The sequence below is a fragment of the Oryzias latipes genome, chromosome 5 (genome assembly GCF_002234675.1).
Source record: "Oryzias latipes chromosome 5, ASM223467v1".
NCBI lineage: Eukaryota > Metazoa > Chordata > Actinopteri > Beloniformes > Adrianichthyidae > Oryzias > Oryzias latipes.
This window is the reverse complement of record NC_019863.2, coordinates 5813757-5834036: the sequence shown is the minus strand read 5'-3', so window position 1 is coordinate 5834036 and position 20280 is coordinate 5813757. Positions and strand designations below refer to the sequence as shown.

Sequence of the window (20280 nt, the reverse complement as noted above, 5' to 3'; positions counted from 1 at the left end):
TGAACGTTTTTTGAGTGCATGGTAGGGAGAACACGTCCTATGGTCATCTGGAGACCATAGGATAACACAAGGGTTAAAAGAGGTTCCTGTTGGGTTGATGGATTCCCTGAATTGCCTTTTGTTTTTACAGTAAGAGACGCTGTTATAAAGCAGGTGCTTGAGAAGTGCTAATTTGATCCAGATGTAAAGATGAGACATAGGAATGTTCTGTACTTAGCTAATGCATTGGCTGGTTTTTGATGCTGTCAGTTCTGTCCGGACGTTGCTGTGTGCTTTCTATCTGCGCTTGTCTGGTTCTTGGTGTCGTTAGGAGCATCTGCAGGGCAGTGGGGGAGACCTGCAGATCCCCCTCACATTGACTGATGGTGGCCCTATTTCCAAGTCGGCATCCATAGCCAGTTTTGTTGATCATTTGAATTTGGGAAGTCATAAATTGAGGAAAGACGGCTGATTTTTTTCCCCCTTTAGGGCCATGACAGGAAAAGAGTCAGGGTTGCATATAAGAGAGAGTTATAAGGTAGATTAAGATTCAAAGGAGGAGGAAAAAACTGGAGCTTGTTATTGCTTAAGTAATAAACAGGGAAGATCAGTATATAAAGAAAAGTTAGTAAATCATGGTGAGGATTAGCTGTTTGGCAGGGAGAAGCTGTAAAGCCTCAGGGCTGGACGGATAAAGATGAAAACTATCAGAGGTGGGGAATAAGGAAAGCAACAAATGGACAGATGATTGAAGCTGTCACCAAAGACACAGAGTTAAAAGGATTGAACCGAGAGGATCAAGGGATAGAAAGTATGAGTAACAGGGGGGGAAAAGTAATATATGGAAAAGATAGCAGCCACCATATCTCTTTGCTAGTAAATCAGCCAAAAAGTTGAAATGAGATTTTTCTGGTTTTCCTCAAGTACAGCCACCTTTTCACCTTATATCATCCTGTAAACATCATAAAACTGCTTAATCCTTTCCACCAGGAGCGAGGCATGCTTTATTCTCCTGAGGGATGAAGGTCACAGAAAGCATGTGAGGCATTCAGAGAAGGGGCAGTAGTGTGTACAGTGCTGTAGCCTGACCCTACAGTACTGCTTTGAAAGTCTCCTGGTCTTTGAAGTATTACTGCAGTTTTATTGCACAATAGACTGGTGTGCAAAAAAAAAAAAGTTCTGTATAAAATGTTACTGTCTTTAACTTAAAGTAATGAGTCACAAAATGCAGAACATATTAGTTTAATTTGGCTACAGAGGGGCAGTTATCCTCCAGAGCAGGCAGGCAGAAGAGGAGCATCAGCGGCCCCTCAAAGGTGTCACAGCAGCTGTGTGGTAGATGCATGAACTTCACCAGGAAAACAGAATCCCTTTTCTCTGGATAGTTTCCTCTTTATTCAAGCACCAACTTTTTGTGTAAATCCTCAAACATTCCTACTGTGAAACAATAAAGACTTTTTTCAGACATTCTTTGGTCTTTATTTAAACCAAGGGGGGGTCAAACTCATTTTCACTGAGGGCCACATCAGCATAGTGGTTGTCCTCAAAGGGCCAGATATAACTTATACTTGTTACTAAATGTAATGAAAAATAAATTTAACTACTACTTAATGTTAAATTACTCATTATTTATTTATTATAACTTTTTCAAGTGACAAGATATGAATAAATACACACCATTTTTTAATTTTTATTTTAAGAAATCAAAAAAATTAAAAGCTCACACGGGCCACATAAAATGACATGGAGGGCCACATTTGGCCCCCGGGCCTTGAGTTTGACACATGTGATTTAAACAAACGTTTCCTTTCCTAACAGCAAAAGGGTCACACAAAAAGCTGCCTATTTGTTGGTTGTCTCATTTCAGGATTTTTTTTTTTTTTTGTAAACTAATAGTTTTAACCTGTCTGCATTCTTCCATTCAAGTAATTCAATTGAATTTCTCTCTTGTCTTAAGTATTACACAAGGAAAAAGGAAAACGACTGTTGGAGGACCACCAAGCCTCACCCAGTAGGGTTCTTTTTCAGTCCCAAGTATGCTCCATCAGGTGCGTGTGACAAAGTTTGGGTTTGCTCCACGTTAGACTCCTGTAGCAGACAAAAAACCACTGATCAAGCTGCTGAGTGTGCACAGGACCCAGAACCACCAACATGACATGAAAGGATCACAGAATATAAAGCATGTATTGAATGAAGTCATGAATGTTCACACTGAATATTTTCCCATTGATTACGCACAGTGTTTTGTCAGTGAAAAAAGCTTTAAGGATTTCCTTTTGTATTCGTAGTGTCTGTGTTTCTGACACAATAAAGAAAAACAATTCTTTTTAAAACAATTGATTTTTTAATAAACAAAGATTCCAACAAGTGCTCCGTGCCATTTAATGTGACATGGCTGGACTTTGAAGATGACTTTATGGATAAAATGAACGCAATAAGATCTAACCTTCTGTCTGTGCAATACACTGGCTTTAATAGATCACTTGCAATGAGGAAACATTTGGTAGTTTTGTCCTGGTTGATGCTCGGTTGAGTTATATCCCTAGTAAACTCCACAGCCTGCGTTTTAGATCCTGTTCCCTTTTCAATTTTGTCATTCATTTTTTGAGCATTTTATTCATCCTGATATGTAATTGATCTAACAAATCTATTTTAAATCACAATGAGTTTTAAAATAAATTTGATGAGAAAGAGAAGAGAACATTAGAGGGATGAAATGAGACACGAGGACGTAACACCATGGAGGAATCGAACTATTTAGACCAGGGGTCGGGAACCTTTTTGGCCAAGAGAGCCATAAACGCCACATATTTTGAAATGTAATTTCGAAAGAGCCATACAATAATGTAGTGTCTCTTTCCCACACTGAGGCACGGAGACTTAACCTCTTTTAAGGTTCTTTGTTCTTGTTATTGCAGACCGCAACAAACGCCGAACAATTCATTCAGCAACTCCTGAATCTCTCCCGCCGAGACGAGACGAGAGCGCGTCTCCCAACTTTATATTCACCTGCTCCCGCTGCAGCCCTCCCCTTTCCCTTATTCGGCCCATAGCTGAACCCCATTGGTCCAAACTACCTAACAACAGGCTGAGCGACAGAACTGAGAGCCAATCAGATCTCTGCTTGATGCGGTCAATGAACTCCAGAACTTTTAACGCGGCCCAACAGCCATCCAACTCAGTCCGCGACAATATGTTTAAAACTAAAATACAAGTGAATGTGTGCATTTGATGTAATTTCAACCTTTTTAAAGTACAATAAGTCTGTGGATTCTTTTTAATAACATTGTTATGCTGTTTCTAATAAATGATGAGTATTTCTCGTGGTAGTTTTGCTGATGGTCTAGTCTGGTTGATCCGTGGTGAGTTTCTGCTTCGTTCAGGCGTTGAGACTTTAAACGTGATCTTAGGTTGGTATGAATGTTCTGTAGATGTGACAAAGACTGCTCACATGCGGACCTGGAGCCAAACACACACTCACACGCTGCAGTGAGTGACAGGCAGCGGGTTTTACCTATTTACAATCCCTGCGCGATTCACCTGCTGCCTGTCCCCACAACACCTCAGCCCCACCCTCTGCTTTCTTCCTCACACATCCCCTCCCCGCATCTGCGCGCTCTTTCTCAGAGACGGGAGCGCGCAGTTTTAGGCACGGCAATTCACAGATTTCCGGGTGGTACAAACTCTGTGAATTAATAGACAATTTTAAACTTATACTAGTGCTGGCGCAGATTTGTCTCTCTAAGCACCGCTACTACTGCGCGCCTCTGCCATCGCATCGCGCACGAGAAGGACTGGTCTAATGAAGAAAAAAAATTTGAATTAAAGATTTGTCTGTGAGCCACATGTGACCATCAAAAGAGCCATATATGGCTCGCGAGCCTTAGGTTCCCGACCCCTGATTTAGACTGTTTTTAAACCTTTTTCTTTTCATCATCTGGACAAAAACAAGTGGGAAGACGTGAACTTTCCCATCTGAAGTGATGCTTTTTTTTCTCATGACGATCACTTTCCTCAGAGCGAGAAAAGACCGAGGTCGCTGCAGGCGCTGTAGCTGTTCCCATAACAACACTGGACACTTCGAACAACACCACTTCGGGAAGAGTGACACAAGCTCTGAAGCCTCTGTATCGTTTAATCCTCACTACTTTAGATGCAAAGAACGCCTCAGCATCTGCACATACAAGGACTGCCATCCTCTGCCTGGCTGCCTTCACCCTCCCTGCTGAACCTGGGACATCAGAGTCATCACATCATGTCAATTACCAATATTTGATGGAACGCAACACCAGAGTTCTGCATAACACTAACATGTTACTTTGTCCTGGATTTTCTTTTTACAATATATTGAGGGCAAATGCACACAGATAAGCACCACAGCTGGACTGTGAGACATTGATCAGTGAGCAAAGACAGTAGTATCAATGGGTGTGAGATGGCGGAGATAGACAGATTCAGTTTGTGACATTCAAGAACCTGAAGCAGAGATGCTCAGAAGTAGCAACTCCAAGTCTTTAGTTTCTAAACATGAGTTCAGGTTAAGTTTTGGAGATGAACTTCATCCGCAGGCCTAAGTCTGGGTCTCCCTGTGCCGGTCCCCAGCTCGGATAAAATACAGGGTTGTGCCAGGAAGGACATCCGGTGTAAAAAAAATCTTTGCCAAACTCCTTGTGAGAATCAGTGAAAGCTGATTGGCTGTGGCGACCCCTGAGAGGATATGCTGAAAGATGAACAACGGAGAGGCATCAGAAGAGGAGAGTTCCTCAGAGATTTAGTTTAATTGTGAGGCACACACATGCTCACAGACATGCATGTGCGTCTGTTGGATGAGCAGAGAGGAAATAACAGTTTGTTCTTTGTCGATCTCCATGTTGACAGTCTGAGGAGGCTGCTTCCTCCCGTCAACTTTGGACAATTGTAATGATCATGTGACGTTAAGATTTCACACAAGGTTTCCATGTTCTGCAGTTCACAGCTCTTCAAGCGGATCTTTGTTTAGATGTTTTTATTTCAACCCAAGTACAGATCTACAGCTGCTGGTTGATTGCTTCATTTTAATTGAATAACATAGTCTACAAAGAAGAAACCCCATAAATCGAGGGTATCCAGCCCAGTCTTTGAGCGTTTTCCATTCATGCTTGTCTTGCTGCCTCTGTGTGTGACACCCACAGGTGGGAAACACCTGATTCTGTAGTCAGTAGTTAAGGAATTATATAGTGGAATATCTGAGACACTGAATGGCAGTTTCTCAGAAGGCAATGTTCTGCCTTACTCTTTGTTTGAGTTTGTCTTTGCGTGGTGCTCTCACCGACACAGTGGCTGTATCGGTCACGTGACTTCTCCTGGAGTGAAACGCGCACTGACATGGGCTTTAACTTTATCAGCTAGTGATGGCAACACCGACATGTCAGTGTTGCCATCACTAATTTGGATAGGATTTTCTGCTTTCTGACTCTGTTTTTTGCATGCCGCCTGCCCCGACTCTTGCCTGATCCCTGACTATCCCTGCCTCTTCTCTGATGCTCTCATGCTCGTTATTGACCTCTGTCTGCCTGACCCTGAATTAGCTTTTTGTGGATTTCTTGCTGAGCTAATAAACCTGCTGCACTTGGAACCAGCCGTCTGCCTGTTCTTGTGACAGGCATGCTGATCCAAAGATGTGGTGCGTTATTCAGAAATAGTGCCGGTCCATGGAAAAAAGAAAAAAAAGAAAAGAAAAAGAAAAAATTCCTGCAACCACTTGTTGGGTCTAATACAGGAATTTTCAATGGGGTTCAAGCTGAACTGTCTTTGCTTGTTTCATGTTTTGCATGTTTTGTGTTGTGAAAAAGCAGAACTAAATTACAGCTGATGTTACTGTTGTTTCTGCTCTCTACCACCAGCTGAAGTGCTGTGATGCCTTCCATCAGTCTCTCTGTGGTGCAGAAGATTGACCAGAGATGAGCGTAATTGTTGCTGCTGTCATGCAACCAGTGGGAAAACTGCAATCCAGGAGGGGTGCTCGTCTTCAGATGCTGCTGGTGTGTCTCTTGCCTCTCCTGTGGCTGCAGCCTGCAACAAGTAGCGTTGCTGCAGACGCCAAGGCGTGGAGACAGACAGGCCCACGACTGCAGATCTCATACTCAGGTAGGAGTGGGCGTCCTCCTAACATGACCGTGTCACATTGATTTCCTTTTCGCTCTCATTAAGCTGACTATGATCTCGTCTGCATAGTGGAAGTAAATGCAAGCGGACCAGGGCCCCTAGACACGATTAGCCGGAACCGGAAGAATGATTAGCCGGGCCCCCCCCCCCCCCACACACACACACACAAACACACCTACCCCCCCCCCCCCCCCCCCAACCACCACCACACACACACACACCTTTTTTGGGGCCAAAAACTTTCCGGCATGTTAGAGTGAGTCTATTTGGGAGTTGGCGTCGTTGGTGTGAAAGGGTTAAGAGACTTTGCAGATGGGGATGAAAGGCGTTGCTGTAAACACAAATAAACCACACCTTCAATCCTTTCTCTGTCTGTTGAGGTTTTTGTAAAAGAGGTGGTGAAAGAGACTTGGAGTATTTGTAGTTTAAAGTGACCTGACACCTACTTTGGTCATTTATCAGATTTAATTATCTATGCACAATTACAGACACACAAATTAGATGCATAAAATGAAAGACAACATGAAGATTGAACTTTCACAGTTGGCTTTTCTTCCTTTTATCATAACTACTTTGGTTTATTAAACTGTTATTTTTCCTTAAAACTATGTTTTTCCTAAAGATTGTCCTCACTCCCTCTTTAAGTTGATGAACTTAATTTGTAATAAAACAGACCTAGAGCTGGTAGTGGCCTGCACAGGGAGGTCTAGATGGTAAATGAAGTATTGGTGGCAGACAGCTCTCTGGGACAAAAACATCACTTCATCCCGACCCATCACAGCTCAGCGTTATAAATAAAGGGGAAAAAATGGTTGTCCTCTGGACAACCTGGCAAGTAATATTTGGTTGTCCTTCCCAATTTTTGGTTGTCCTACGATATCAATATTCAACAGCAACGAAACCTACTTAGATGTCAGTACTTACATCTTTTTTTCTTCTATACATCTAATATCAACTGCCTCTTATGATGGCCATTTAAAAAACTCTTCAAATATTAAAAACAAACATTTTACTAAATATTGAGGCATCTGGTGACACATGGTATTGCCATGTAAAACAAATACTGTTATGGTCAAATGAAAATACTTCATCTTACCCTATAATATATCAGAAAATTGATTACATACGACGGTTTCCCAAAAACTTTGAAAAATAGTCGAAAAATACCAAAATGTTGAATAAAAGACCAGGTTGTCACACGGACAACCATCAGGTTCATTTTTGGTTGTCCTCCGTGAAATCTGGTTGTCTCGGACAACAGGATAACCGCTTATTTCGAACGCTGCAGCTTCATCACTTCAGAGTGATGGGACAGCTGGAGACTCGCCTCATATCATGAGTACTGCCTAAATTAAAGAGCAACAAATTGTCAAACCTGTGTTGGGCTTTGAAATTGTTTTCCTTTTGGTGTTTTGTCTGCAAAACCAACCACAAATCCTTCAATGTTTCTTCTACAGAACCATTCTCAAAAACACAGTGTTTTGAACAAAATAAAAACAGAAGGCAAGGATTTAGAAATCTTGTGAATTCAGTTTTTTAGAACATAGGTGACACTGACATCAAGGAATGCTGAGTATTCTCTTCCATTGGAAAAGATGTCCAGACAGAGATGCTGGTCTACAAGTTGTCTCTTTTATCATTCCTTTGGTTTCATGATGCTCCAAGTGCTCCCACATGGTGAAGACCTAAAGTGCAGGCATATGGAGTCCCAAACTGTTCATAATTAAATAAATAAATATGACATTGTGCAACAATCAACCAATAAATCTCTCATAAATAAATAAAAAGATCATGAAATTGTGAAAAACCAGCACACAGATTTTAAATTAGCCATTATATCATTAAATATATTTCATTTTGCTTCAAAAACCTGTTCCTTTTTTTAAAACAGCATTTTAAATTATTCATTTTTAATCATGTTGAATATTATTATAATTCTATGTTTTTTCAGAACCTCAGATTTCAAAATCAATATTTTCCAAAGTAGCTTTATTTTTATTTCAAAGCTACTTCTTTTCTTCTACCCTTGTTATTGTTATAAGATATATGTGAAGTAATATTTATGCCACCACATTGCCAACAAAACGTTCTAACGTCTACATTTTAAAAATCTTTTTGATTTTGCAAGACAAAAGTTTTCACGTTTTGTCTCATCTCGCTTTTTCCCAGTCTTTGATTTTTGTTATTAAGTTTCATTTTAGCGTTTTTGAAAGCAAATGTTTGTGTTGCAGACACAAATATTTTTGAAAGCAAACAGTTTTTAATAGGAAAAAAATTTTTTTGAAAACAAATATTTAATATTTTCATTTGATACTTTGAAAGTTTTGTTTGCAATGTGGTGGCATGAATATCCCTCCAAAGATATGATGTGAGAATGGCATGGACGTTATGTTGCATCCTCCCTGGAACCTTTGTTACTGATTTGATGTTTTCCTCAGGGATAGTAGAGAAGCTGGCCGGGGATGTTGAACATACAACAGTTTCTGAAAACTGAATCACTATTTTCTGTTAAGGTGAGGGATCTCCTGTGTCAACAAAGATTGCAGGCATTATTAAGCCCATAGTCACATGCACCCGTACGGGGGATGCTGCAGGTTTTTGTGTTGTCCAGGTCTGGGGAGGGTCGTAGAGAGGAGTGGCCGCTTCTTAACAGGGGGGCAGGTGTGTCTGCAGTTCCCTTAAGGCTCGTGTCACCACCTTAGGGGACGTCATGAAAATGGAACAAACCATTGTTGTGGTGTGGTAAATGTGAAGTATTTGTGAGGTCACGCACTTGATACTGACGTTTGGGTGATGTTGTTGTACAGTATCCTTACGCCACACTCTAGTCGTTAGTGAATTGTGATTTCTGACTCCTAGGTGACTGTGCGAATGCTGCACGCACAGAGTCTGCATGTGATCCATAAATGCCCATAGGATGTCCACACAAACTACTCTCTGATTGGATAATTTCTTCATTTCTAACGATCTGGCTGCAGCAAGGAGTGTGCACGGATCACGTGAGAAGCAATAACAATTACCTTACAGAGATCAAAAGTAAAGGAAGCCGTGTCACCCTACAGGTAGTTGATTGGTTGCCTGTTGGATGTCTATGCCTTGCACAGGTTAGACTGTCTGTTTTAGGATTTGTATTTAAATTTTGCATGTTTGAATGAAGAGACTATTGTTTTGATGACATTAGAGTCCCTCTGGCCCTTGTGCTTTCCTAGGCACTTTACCATTGGGCGTTGGGTCATCTAGACCCACTAACCAGGGTACTGAACCTTTTTTCTTCAATGATTTGTGATCTTCACTGGTGTCCATGGATTACATGGCATCCTCTCCACCTTTATCCACCTTTGTCATGGTAGGGAGAACACATCAATGCTCATCTTGACCCCATAGGATAGCACAAGGTTTAAAAAACAAATGTTTTAGGTTTTCTGCAATGTTCTGCTGATCCTCCCAGACTCTTTGCCAAAGACTGCTTCACTGTGCCGTCGGTGCTAACACGTCTGTAACTCCATCCTGAAGAGAAGAGGGGGTTACTTTCAGCTGCGCAGCTCTCTCTTAAGACTGCCATAAGAACTTCCGTGCTTCTCAGGTCAGTCACCAGAGGATTCTGTTGAGAGAATGTAAATGACTTTCTTTAGGCAATAAATCAAACTGCCAACAGCAGCCCATTTTTTAGTAATCTAAGGTAAATGCGTTTACGGAGCTCCGCGACTTTATGATCGCATTTCAGTTCAAATCAAAGGCAGAACATGTATTTTTCTCCATATTTTATTGAACCTGTGTAAATTTCTTGAAGGTAATATGAGCACTTTAACCTTATCAGAGTTTTTAAAAACGACGTTGTGCATTTTTTCCCCTTCACAGTTTGTCAGTGAAACAGGAAAAGGGAGTAGCAGCTCCAGAAATGCAGCATTTAATGGATAAACAGTTGAGCATCAGTCACCCGGAAATCTTTCACTTGCTTGCGTAAATGCTTACTTGGAGATCAACAGCTCCACAGGAGTTTTTCCAAGCTGAAGTTTTTTCAGAGGCTTTTCATTCTGCTTCTGCTATCTATCTGAGATTTGACCAATGAGTGTCAACTGGAACAAGTGCATAGCATTGAGAATGGGCTGACATTTACACTCATTTTGAAGTCTGTTAGGAAAATTGTCCTCCAGCATCACAAACAAACACCCCAAAAACAGATTTATGTTATATGACTGAATCTTTGGCTGCGGGAGACAGGTACCTTCCAGGAAAGACCCTTTTAAATTTGTGTGGGTGAATCGTGAGACAGAGAAGCCAGCTCCCTCAGCACCCTCCCTCAAGCATGTTGACTAGTTAGAATTTATCATAATCAGGTATTTAAAATCTTTCTCTGAAAAACATGTGAAATGGAAATGCCTTATAACCTGCTCATAGTGTCAATCTGCAGAGTCTCAGGTTTTGGCCCAGTTAGTTTGTGTTCAGCTCAGTTCTAGCTCTTGGGTCAGCTTGGTTGGATCAGTTTTCCATCCTAAAGAGATGAGATGTTACAGTAGTATTGCAGTGAAGAAGTTCATGTTGAGGACCTCCGGTAAGACGGCGTAGAGCAGGAGTCCCAGAAACTACTACACGCCCACCCTTTTAACCCTGCCCCCTGAATGACACCAGATAGAGTCCCTTTTTTTCTTTTTTTGCATTATTATTTTTTTAGGCTCTCCACAGAAGCACGGAAAACCGAATCCCTATCCCTGGTATTGTTTCCTCACGTAAATAAAGCCTATTTGAATTAAAAAGTGAGCTAAGCTAAAAATTTTGCTACAGCAACCTCACTTTGCCCCAGTCATAGAACTTTAACGTGACCCCGCCCCCCATCAAAACGGCAAAAAAAATGACAACAAGGTTAGGTAAGGGAAAACATTGAGGGAAACATAGATTCAGAATGCCGGTATTGAACCTAGGAAATTGATCAGAGAGAACGAACAGTGGTGTCTACTAGACTAGCCTCCTGGAACCTCAAAAACTGGATTATAAGGAAAGAAGACAAAAACCTAAAGAGACTGCTCATACACTGACCAAAAACATAAATGCAACACTTTTGTTATTGCTCCCATTTTTTATGGTATGAACTCAAAGATTTGAAACATTTTCCACATACACAAAATAACCAGTTCTCTGAAATATTGTTCACAAATTTGTCTAAATCTGTGATAGTGAGCACTTCTCCTTTGCCAAGACAATCCATCCCATTTCGCAGGTGTGCCATATCAAGATGTTGATTAGACAGCATGATTATTGCACAGGTGTGCCTTAGACTGGCCACAGGAAAAGGCCACTCTGAAATCTTCCGTTTTGTTTTATTGAGGGGGTCAGGGGACTCAGACAACCAGTCAGTATCTGGTGTGACCACCATTTGCCTCATGAAGTGCGACACATCTCCTTCGCATAGAGTTGATCAGGGTGTATATTGTGGCCTGTGGAATGTTGGTCCACTCTTCTTCAATGGCTGTGCGAAGTTGCTGGATATTAGCAGGAACTGGAACACGCTGTCGTATACGCCGATCCAGAGCATCCCAAACATGCTCAATGGTTGACATGTCCGGTGAGTATGCTGGCCATGCAAGAACTGGGATGTTTTCAGCTTCCAAGAATTGTGTACAGATCCTTGCAACATGGGGCCGTGCATTATCATGCTGCAACATGAGGTGAGGTTGTTGGATGTACGGCACAACAATGGGGCCCAGGATCTCGTCACGGTATCTCTGTGCATTCAAAATGCCATCAATGAAATGCACCTGTGTTCTTCGCCCATAACATATGCCTGCCCATACCATAACCCCACCACCACCATGGGCTCCTCGATCCACAACATTGACATCAGAAAACCGCTCACCCACGTGACGCCACACACGCTGTCTGCCATCTGCCCTGAACAGTGTAAACCGGGATTCATCCGTGAAGAGAACACCTTTCCAACGTGCCAGACGCCATCGCATGTGAGCATTTGCACACTCAAGTCGGTTACAACGACGAACTGTAGTGAGGTCGAGACCTCGATGAGGACGACGAGCATGCAGATGAGCTTCCCTGAGACGGTTTCTGACAGTTTGTGCAGAAATTCTGTTGTTATGCAAACCGATTGTTTCAGCAGCTGTCCGAGTGGCTGGTCTCAGACGATCTTGGAGGTGGACATGCTGGATGTGGAGGTCTTGGGCTGGTGTGGTTACACGTGGTCTGCAGTTGTGAGGCCGGTTGGATGTGCTGCCAAATTCTCGGAAAGGCCTTTGGAGACGGCTTATGGTGGAGAAATGGACATTCAATTCCCTAGCAACAGCTCTGGTGGACATTCCTGCTATCAGCATGCCAATTGCACGCTCCCTCAAAACTTGCGACATCTGTGGCATTGTGCTGTGTGATACAACTGAAGATTTCAGAGTGGCCTTTTCTTGTGGCCAGTTTAAGGCACACCTGTGCAATAATCATGCTGTCTAATCAGCACCTTGATATGGCACACCTGTGAGGTGGGATGGATTGTCTTGGCAAAGGAGAAGTGCTCACTATCATATATTTAGACCGATTTGTGAACAATATTTCAGAGAACTGGTTATTTTGTGTATGTGGGAAATGTTACACATCTTTGAGTTCATACCATAAAAAATGGGAGCAATAACAAAAGTGTTGCGTTTATATTTTTGGTCAGTGTATGAGCCATTTAAGAGATTCGCCACATTCTGCACGTTTACCTAAGATTGTGCATGGACAACTGAAGCTTTATTTCTGTGAACAACCCACAGACATTTATTTGGTTATTATTCATTTGATTTTATTACTGTTACAATGATAAAGTCCCCTGCCTGTCGTGAAAGTACGGAGCCTGTGTCCTGACATTAAGATATAAAAATATATCTTGTTCCCACAGATTAATATCTTGTTCCCACAGATTATCTTGTTCCCACAAGATACTATTGCGATCCCTCGAAATACTATCCCGTTCCCTCGAAATGATTAACTCGTGCGAACGCAATAATTATGTCGTTCGAACGCAATAATTAAACTTGTTCGAACGCAATAATTATTCATTAGTCATTCACGTGGACATGCTCTCTGTACGCCGGCAAAAGTCGCTTTCAGCGGTAACTTCCGTGTCTCTGTGACCCATATTCGTTCAAAAAAGGAACATGAAAAACAAAAATGATCACTTTATTACCGTCATAATGAATATAAGAGAAATATCAAAAGATTTATAACTAGGCTGCTTTGTCATACGATAGCTCCTGCTAGGCTACTACTAGCTCCGCCGCAGAGCTCTTTGATGTATGCCGGCATTTGGGCAACTGGCTGGTCGGTTGACAGACAGCTGATATTGTAGTTTAGGGTCCAATAGGAATAATAATATTCAGGACTTGTCTTTTATTAACTTTAGCAGTCAGTCGCTTTACATTCGAACGCTATTATGCTACATACTAACTAACTAGCCGATCATTTCCTGTTATTAATTTACGTCATAGATTTACAGCAGATACCTTCACATTTCTGTCTGTGTGTGTCTCATTACATTGCATTGAAGACACGGAGGATGTTTAGAGAACAGATTTATTTATTTTAAAAAGAAGAAAAGCATCCATTGTATTCACGTTCATTCACATCATCATCATCTGGTATGCCCTCCGTCATCTTGCTGCAAAACCCGCTTCCTGCCGCTACTTCTGTGTCTCTGTGAGCATTCAATAGGGGTAAAAATAAAAGCAAGAATGGTCGATCTGTTATTGTCTCGATGAAAATCTGAAAAATATCATATTAAGCTGGCTGCTTCGCCTAAAGCACTTACCTTTAGCATGTAGCATAACAACAATAGCAGTACGTCACGTTTCCCAGCATGCTTTGCAGCCAATCATTGGCCAATCACCGTGTCCCTGTGACTAAGGTTTAACAACAAGACCAATGATTGGCCGCTGAGCATGCTGGGAACAGTGACGTAGTGCTTTTGTTGTTGTGCTACGAGCTAAAGGTAAGTGCATTAGGCAAAGCAGTCAGCTTAATATGATATTTTTCAGATTTTCATCGAGACAATAACAGATCGACCATTCTTGCTTTTATTTTTACCCCTATTGAATGCTCACAGAGACACGGAAGTAGCGGCAGGAAGCGGGTTTTGCAGCAAGATGACGGAGCCTAGCAGGAGCTATCGTATGACAAAGCAGCCTAGTTATCATAAATCTTTTGATATTTTTCTTATATTCATTGAGACGGTAATAAAGTGATCATTTTTGTTTTTCATGTTCCTTTTTTTGAACGAATGTGGGTCACAGAGACACGGAAGTTACCGCTGAAAGCGGCTTTTGCCGGCCTACAGAGAGCATATCCGCGTGAATGACTTATGACGTGAATAATTATTGCGTTCGAACGGATTAATTATTGCATTCGAACGACATAATTATTGCGTTCGCACGAGTTAATCATTTCGAGGGAACGGGATAGTATTTCGAGGGAACGGAATAGTATTTCGAGGGAACGGAATAGTATTTTGAGGGAACGCAATAGTATCTTGTGGGAACGGAATAGTATTTCGTGCGAACGAGATAATAATCTGTGGGAACAAGATATTAATCTGTGGGAACAAGATATATTTTTATATCTTAATGTCAGGACACGGGCTCCGTATGAAAGCTGTTTTCTCACGATCTTCCTCAACCACTTCTACTTGCCAGTGACCATTAGAAAAATCCAGTGTGCTGAACCACATGGAACCGTAAAGCACATCCAGGCTGTCGTCCATTCTTGGCAGCGTGTGCAAGTCTTTGATCGCAAAGAAATTTAAGCGCCAATAATCTATGCAAAAACGCCACTGGCCTCCCTTTTTCTTTACCAATACCACAGGATAAGGCCAGAGACTGCAGCCCTCCTCAACCAACCTATCAGCCTTCAGATTTGACACTTGCCGTTCAATTTCAGCTTGTTTATCCGGAGAGACCCTGTATGCAAGTTGTTTGATGGGAGCATGGTCACTTGTACGAATATGATGTTTGACCATCATGCAACGACCCAGATCTCTGTCGGAGGAAAAGAAGAGAGAGCAAAATCTCCCCAAAAGAGTGGAGAGTTTAGCTCTCTGCTCTTCAGTAATTGGGGAGTTTTTCAGAGTGAACGGCATAGCTGCTGGTTGGGGCTGAACAACATTTACATTAGGGACAGTTGGAGTTGGCGCTAAAACTCACCAAAATGGAGTCCCTGTTTCAACTCAACAGTGTTACCTGGACCTGGGCAACAGTAACTCCCTCTTTAACTGCTGTCACCGAATGCGCGAACACCAGTCCAATCTTCTCTGAAATATCGGGCTCTAATTAACCGTCAAAGTCCGTAGCCGCAAGACTTGTGCCTGTTGAACCGTTAACAGGAGACCGTTACATGGACTAGAGCTTCACTCAGTGGTGGAATAGTGACAACGTTGGCCAGAGACACGTTACAACACACAGGAACCATTTACTGACCTTGCAGCAGAGGAACACTCACATCCCATAACTGAAGCAGACCGCGTCTGAGGTCTAACAATGCGTGGTGCTTGACCAGGAAGTCCATTCCCAGGAGCCCAGCCTGTCTGGATTCACAAAGCACATATTATGTGTGTTCCTAACACGCAGAACCTAAACGAAATGCAATGATCATAGTGCCCAGGGTGTCCAACATTTGTACATTAACCGGGCGAGGGTTCAGCTCCTCAATGAAGGCACTGACATGCAAAACCCTTCACTTATGAGTGACATTGAAGCCCCTGAATCAATCAAGATGGGAACCTCTGCACCTCCAACCACCTCTCTCACATAAGACACAATGCAGTTAGCAGCATCAACCTCAATCACAGTCTTATTGTCATCCTGATGCATGCAGTCTAAAGAAGAAGAACTTGGGGTCTGGGTGCCGACTCCCACCTTAGAAACATCCCTGCAGTGTTTGCTGTCGTCCTGATGTCTCTGAGACAGAAAACGCACACCTTGTTTTCTGGGAACTGAATCCTGAGAGGCTACCCATCCTGGGCTGGGGGTCTGTGCTCTCCACCATCTTGAGTCAGAAGGCGATGAGTACCGTTGGCGCCTGGGACCCCGTACACCAGGCTGAGGATTCATTGGAAAGAAGACGTCCAAAGTTACAATACCGGGATAAAAGCTGCACGGGACAGAAAGAAGAGAGGGATTGATGTTAGTTTACCAAGCAACGAAAGTGTCAGCGGACCTGGCCATATCCAAGCAGGAGACGGATGGCAGCTTGTCGGCGGGACAGTGCGGGGTGCACAAGAGAGGCTTCAAGAACACTAAAGAAAATATTCACAAGGAATCTGCTAACAGAGCTGATGTAAACGAAAAAGCCACAGGCAGAGCTCATAGACTGAAGATTAAGGAATGTCGGACAATGTTAGATTTGTGTCTAGGGGCAGACCTCCATCTGGACATTCTGCCCACCCACCAACAGGGACAAGAGAGGAGAGATGGAACTTTTCTTCATGTGGAAGTCACAGTTCAGGTTAATGTTCAGGTTGGACAGTTTCTTAAATTTGTTCATGAGTGGGTAATTGTTTAGGTGCATTGATATGATTGTTATAATAACAAAATGTGTAGTCTGAGTATTGCCTTGCTGAATGTGAATGGGCTTGACTGAAGGCAGTAACGCTTGCTGAGGAAATGAAAGCTGAACATTTTCAAGGAGGTCCGTCTTGGTGATTTCGTTTTATTAACCCTTGTGCTTTCCTAGGCACTTTAACATGGGGAGTTGGGTCATCTAGACCCACTAGACAGTGCACTGAACCTTTTTTCTTCAATGATTTGTGATCTTCACTGGTGTCCATGGATGACATGAAATATTTCCACCTTTATCCACCTTTGTCATGGTAGGGAGAACATGTCAATGTAAGGGTGGGGTCATCTAAGATAGCACAAACGTTAAACGGGCTATCTTTCCATCCAGACGAGAAGTACAGCGCTGCAGCAACTTCCAGCGATGACAATGAAAAGCTGTTCATGCTCCGCTCCTTTTACTGTGAGGCAGCGCCGGGCAAGTTACGCCACAGTTTGTGAATGGATTGTAGAAACTTGGGGTGCTTGCACTGCTGTCGAAGTGCCGAAAAGCCGGCATCATTAATGAGAAGCCGCACGGCAACGTGACGGACTTTGACGATGATGAAAGGGAACCTGTGTTTGATAGAAGTTCAGCCCAGCTGTTCATTTCAGATACAGAAGATGAGGACTTTGATGGATTTTTAGATGCTGATTGATGACTGAAAAAATACAAAATAAATCACAACTAACTCAGTTTTACTCCCGCTGACTTTTTTAAACACACACTAGCATGCATGTGAAATACAGAAAAAGCACCCATAACTGAAACTGCACCCTATGGTCGTGAAAATACGGGTACTGTGGCTCTTTGCCTCATTTCATTTTTCGTTTTTTTCACCTCTTAAACCAAACTCAAATCCATCAGAAAGTAATAAAAACAAATAATAAATCAATTAATTTGGCAGAGTGGGTGTTTTGACACTATGTGTCTGGAGCAATGTTTTAAAATTCCATCAATTGTAAGTTTTTCGTGCAAATAGTCGATTATCAAAAAAAATAGAAAAAGAAGTTAGAACAGTAACACATTTTTACTGAAGGTCAAAATTTAATTTATGCTTCACACATTTGAAATGCAATGTATTTAGTGTGTTTATTGTGAAAAATGAATTACTTAGACACCAGAAGGATGCTCTGTCCAGATGTTTGTGTATTTGTTGTTGCAAGTGTCATTGAAAGAGGAATGTTGAGATACAAAGAATTACCATTTATGGCCAGGCGGGAATTTAACGGGAACATTTTAATTGGAAAGATCTACTAGGCAAGGTTGCAGACTCTCTGACTCTGTTTGCTCTTTTTATTGAGCTTCTGGGACTGGCGACTCTTGAAAAACCTGAAATAAAAGAAGTCTCAATGAATGGCTTTGAACATAGAATAGGATTGTTTGCCGATGACTTAATAGCGTACCTTGAACAACTAGAAACATCAAGTCCTCCTTTTATGAAAATATTAGAAACATTTGAACATTTACTGGATATAAAAGAAATATCCTCAACACACACATTTTTAAAATTCAACTACAGCCCCTCTGAATTTATTAGAAACTACTTTAAATTCAGCCGGAATATGAAAAGTATTAAATATCTATCTGGGTGTGGCAATAACATTAGACTTATAAAATATTAAAACATTAAAACTTATTCAGTAGTACAAGAAAAATATACAAAAAGACACTAGACTTCAGCTCTAGAACTGAAATAGTGAAAATGAACATTTTGCCCCGTTTTTTATTTTTATATTAAGCTCTACATACACAGGTCTCTAACACGCTATTTACAATGTGGGACAAGACAATAACCAGATTCACAAGGGACGGTAAAAAATCCAGAATAAAATATTGCACCCCTAAGGCTTCCAAAAAATAAAGGAGGTATGGCACTAAAGCTAAGAGAAAACTGTATCGCTTCACAACTACGATACTTACGTGTAATCCCTATCATACTGGAAAATGGAAAAATATAGAATGTGAAACTTTACAAGAACCTGTTCAAAATATTATTGGAGATAAAGCTTTATATGAGACAAAGAAAATGCATCTACATCCCATAACAAATCATACACTAACCATATGGGGTTCAAACTATTGCAAAAAAACAAAATCTAAAATAGTGCAAAAAATTTAAATGGGTAAGACAATTTAAACTAACAGAATATGATCAAACTTATAAACATTGGACTATAAAAGGAATAACAGCATGCTGCTTGTTAGAAAAGGAGGATGGGCAGTTGGAGATTTTTGAGAACTTGACTTGACTTAGTAATTTCACCCTGAAAAACTGGATTTTTTTAGATACTTACAAAAGAGAAACTAGTATAAGACTGTGATACAGACCGGCTCTTCTAGGGACGAGGGTGAAATTGTTCAATCAAAAATATTGGTACACTTTATAAATCTTTAATGGAATATGACAAAAAGACAACGTTAAAAGTAAAAGATAACTGGGAAAAAGAATTAAACACATAGATAAATGAGCAGGATTGCTTAGATACGTGGAGACACCACCATACCACCACTGGATCTCAAATATAGAGAGAGTTTGTCTGGATAAACCTTAAACAATTTTTCCCAACACCTTGAATAAACAGTTAAAAATGAATCAGAGCTGTTGGCGTGAATGTGGAGAAGTAAATGTAGACCATACTCATGTATTTTGGAAGTGTCAGAATGTAACAGGATTTTGAAAGATGTTGGGTGATAAAACATGCAAAGTGCTGGGATATACAATCCCTTTGGTACCTGAACTGTTTTATTTGTACACGTTCTCAGGAAACTCAATCCACCAAAGTGACAAATACTTATTTAAAGTTAAACCCAACACAGACATGACGGACGTGTTTGTTGCGTTTTGGCGACATCTCCATTCGTGTGTGTCAGTGCGCACTTGGGTTTGTTGGTTTAGGCCAAGGACAGACGTCTGGGCTGGTTTGCCGTTGTTTAACCCTCTCTCTCTAGGTTTCTGATGTTAGTTTTTAACGCTCATGTGGAAAAAATCCAACGCCAACAGTCAGACCTCATGTTCGGCTACGAGATGGAAAATGACACAAACAAAAGTAGACTCACAGTGGGATGCCAACAGTAAGTTACCCCACTCAGCCAGATGGGATTGTGATAGCTGCTCACTCAGACCTAAAAAATACAAGAGCTGGGCCGTTCATTTATATTTCAATTATTCGTGTCTGTGCAGCTCAGGTTGAGTTGTGTGCGCAGCTCTTCTCAGTGTCAGAAACATCCAGCATGTAGCTGCAGGGAATCTGTTAGAATTGATTTACATCCTTAAGCATTCACAGACCCCCAAGCTGTGACTCAGATATGAGGTTAAGAATGTAACCTCAGTGTGTGTCTGGGTGTGTGGGTGTGTGCGTGTGTGTGCACGCAAACATACTGCAGTCATGTGTGTGGGTTTGTGGAATGAGCAGCATCCCTGCAGGCATTGCTGTGAACACTGACCTTTAACCACACTGATTACCTTCTGTAGACTTGGGAGAAAGGGAAGAGCAGATAAGGAAAACAAAGATGACAAAATGATGCAGTACTATGTCAAGACGAAGAATTGAAGCGGTGAGCAGGATTTTGAAAAAAATGAAGGAGAGATTT

At 41.6% G+C, this 20280-nt stretch overlaps 1 protein-coding gene across 1 annotated transcript in view; it reads left to right on the top strand.

Moving 5' to 3' along the window:
- LOC101171739 (semaphorin-3D) overlaps positions 1-20280 on the top strand; it is a 79800-nt gene that overhangs the window by 20468 nt on the left and 39052 nt on the right. Inside the window, exon 2 of the mRNA XM_023954800.1 lies at positions 5862-6105. Within this exon, the coding sequence (XP_023810568.1) occupies positions 5919-6105 (187 nt within the window). The 5' untranslated portion in view covers positions 5862-5918. The remainder of the gene's footprint in view (positions 1-5861; positions 6106-20280) is intronic.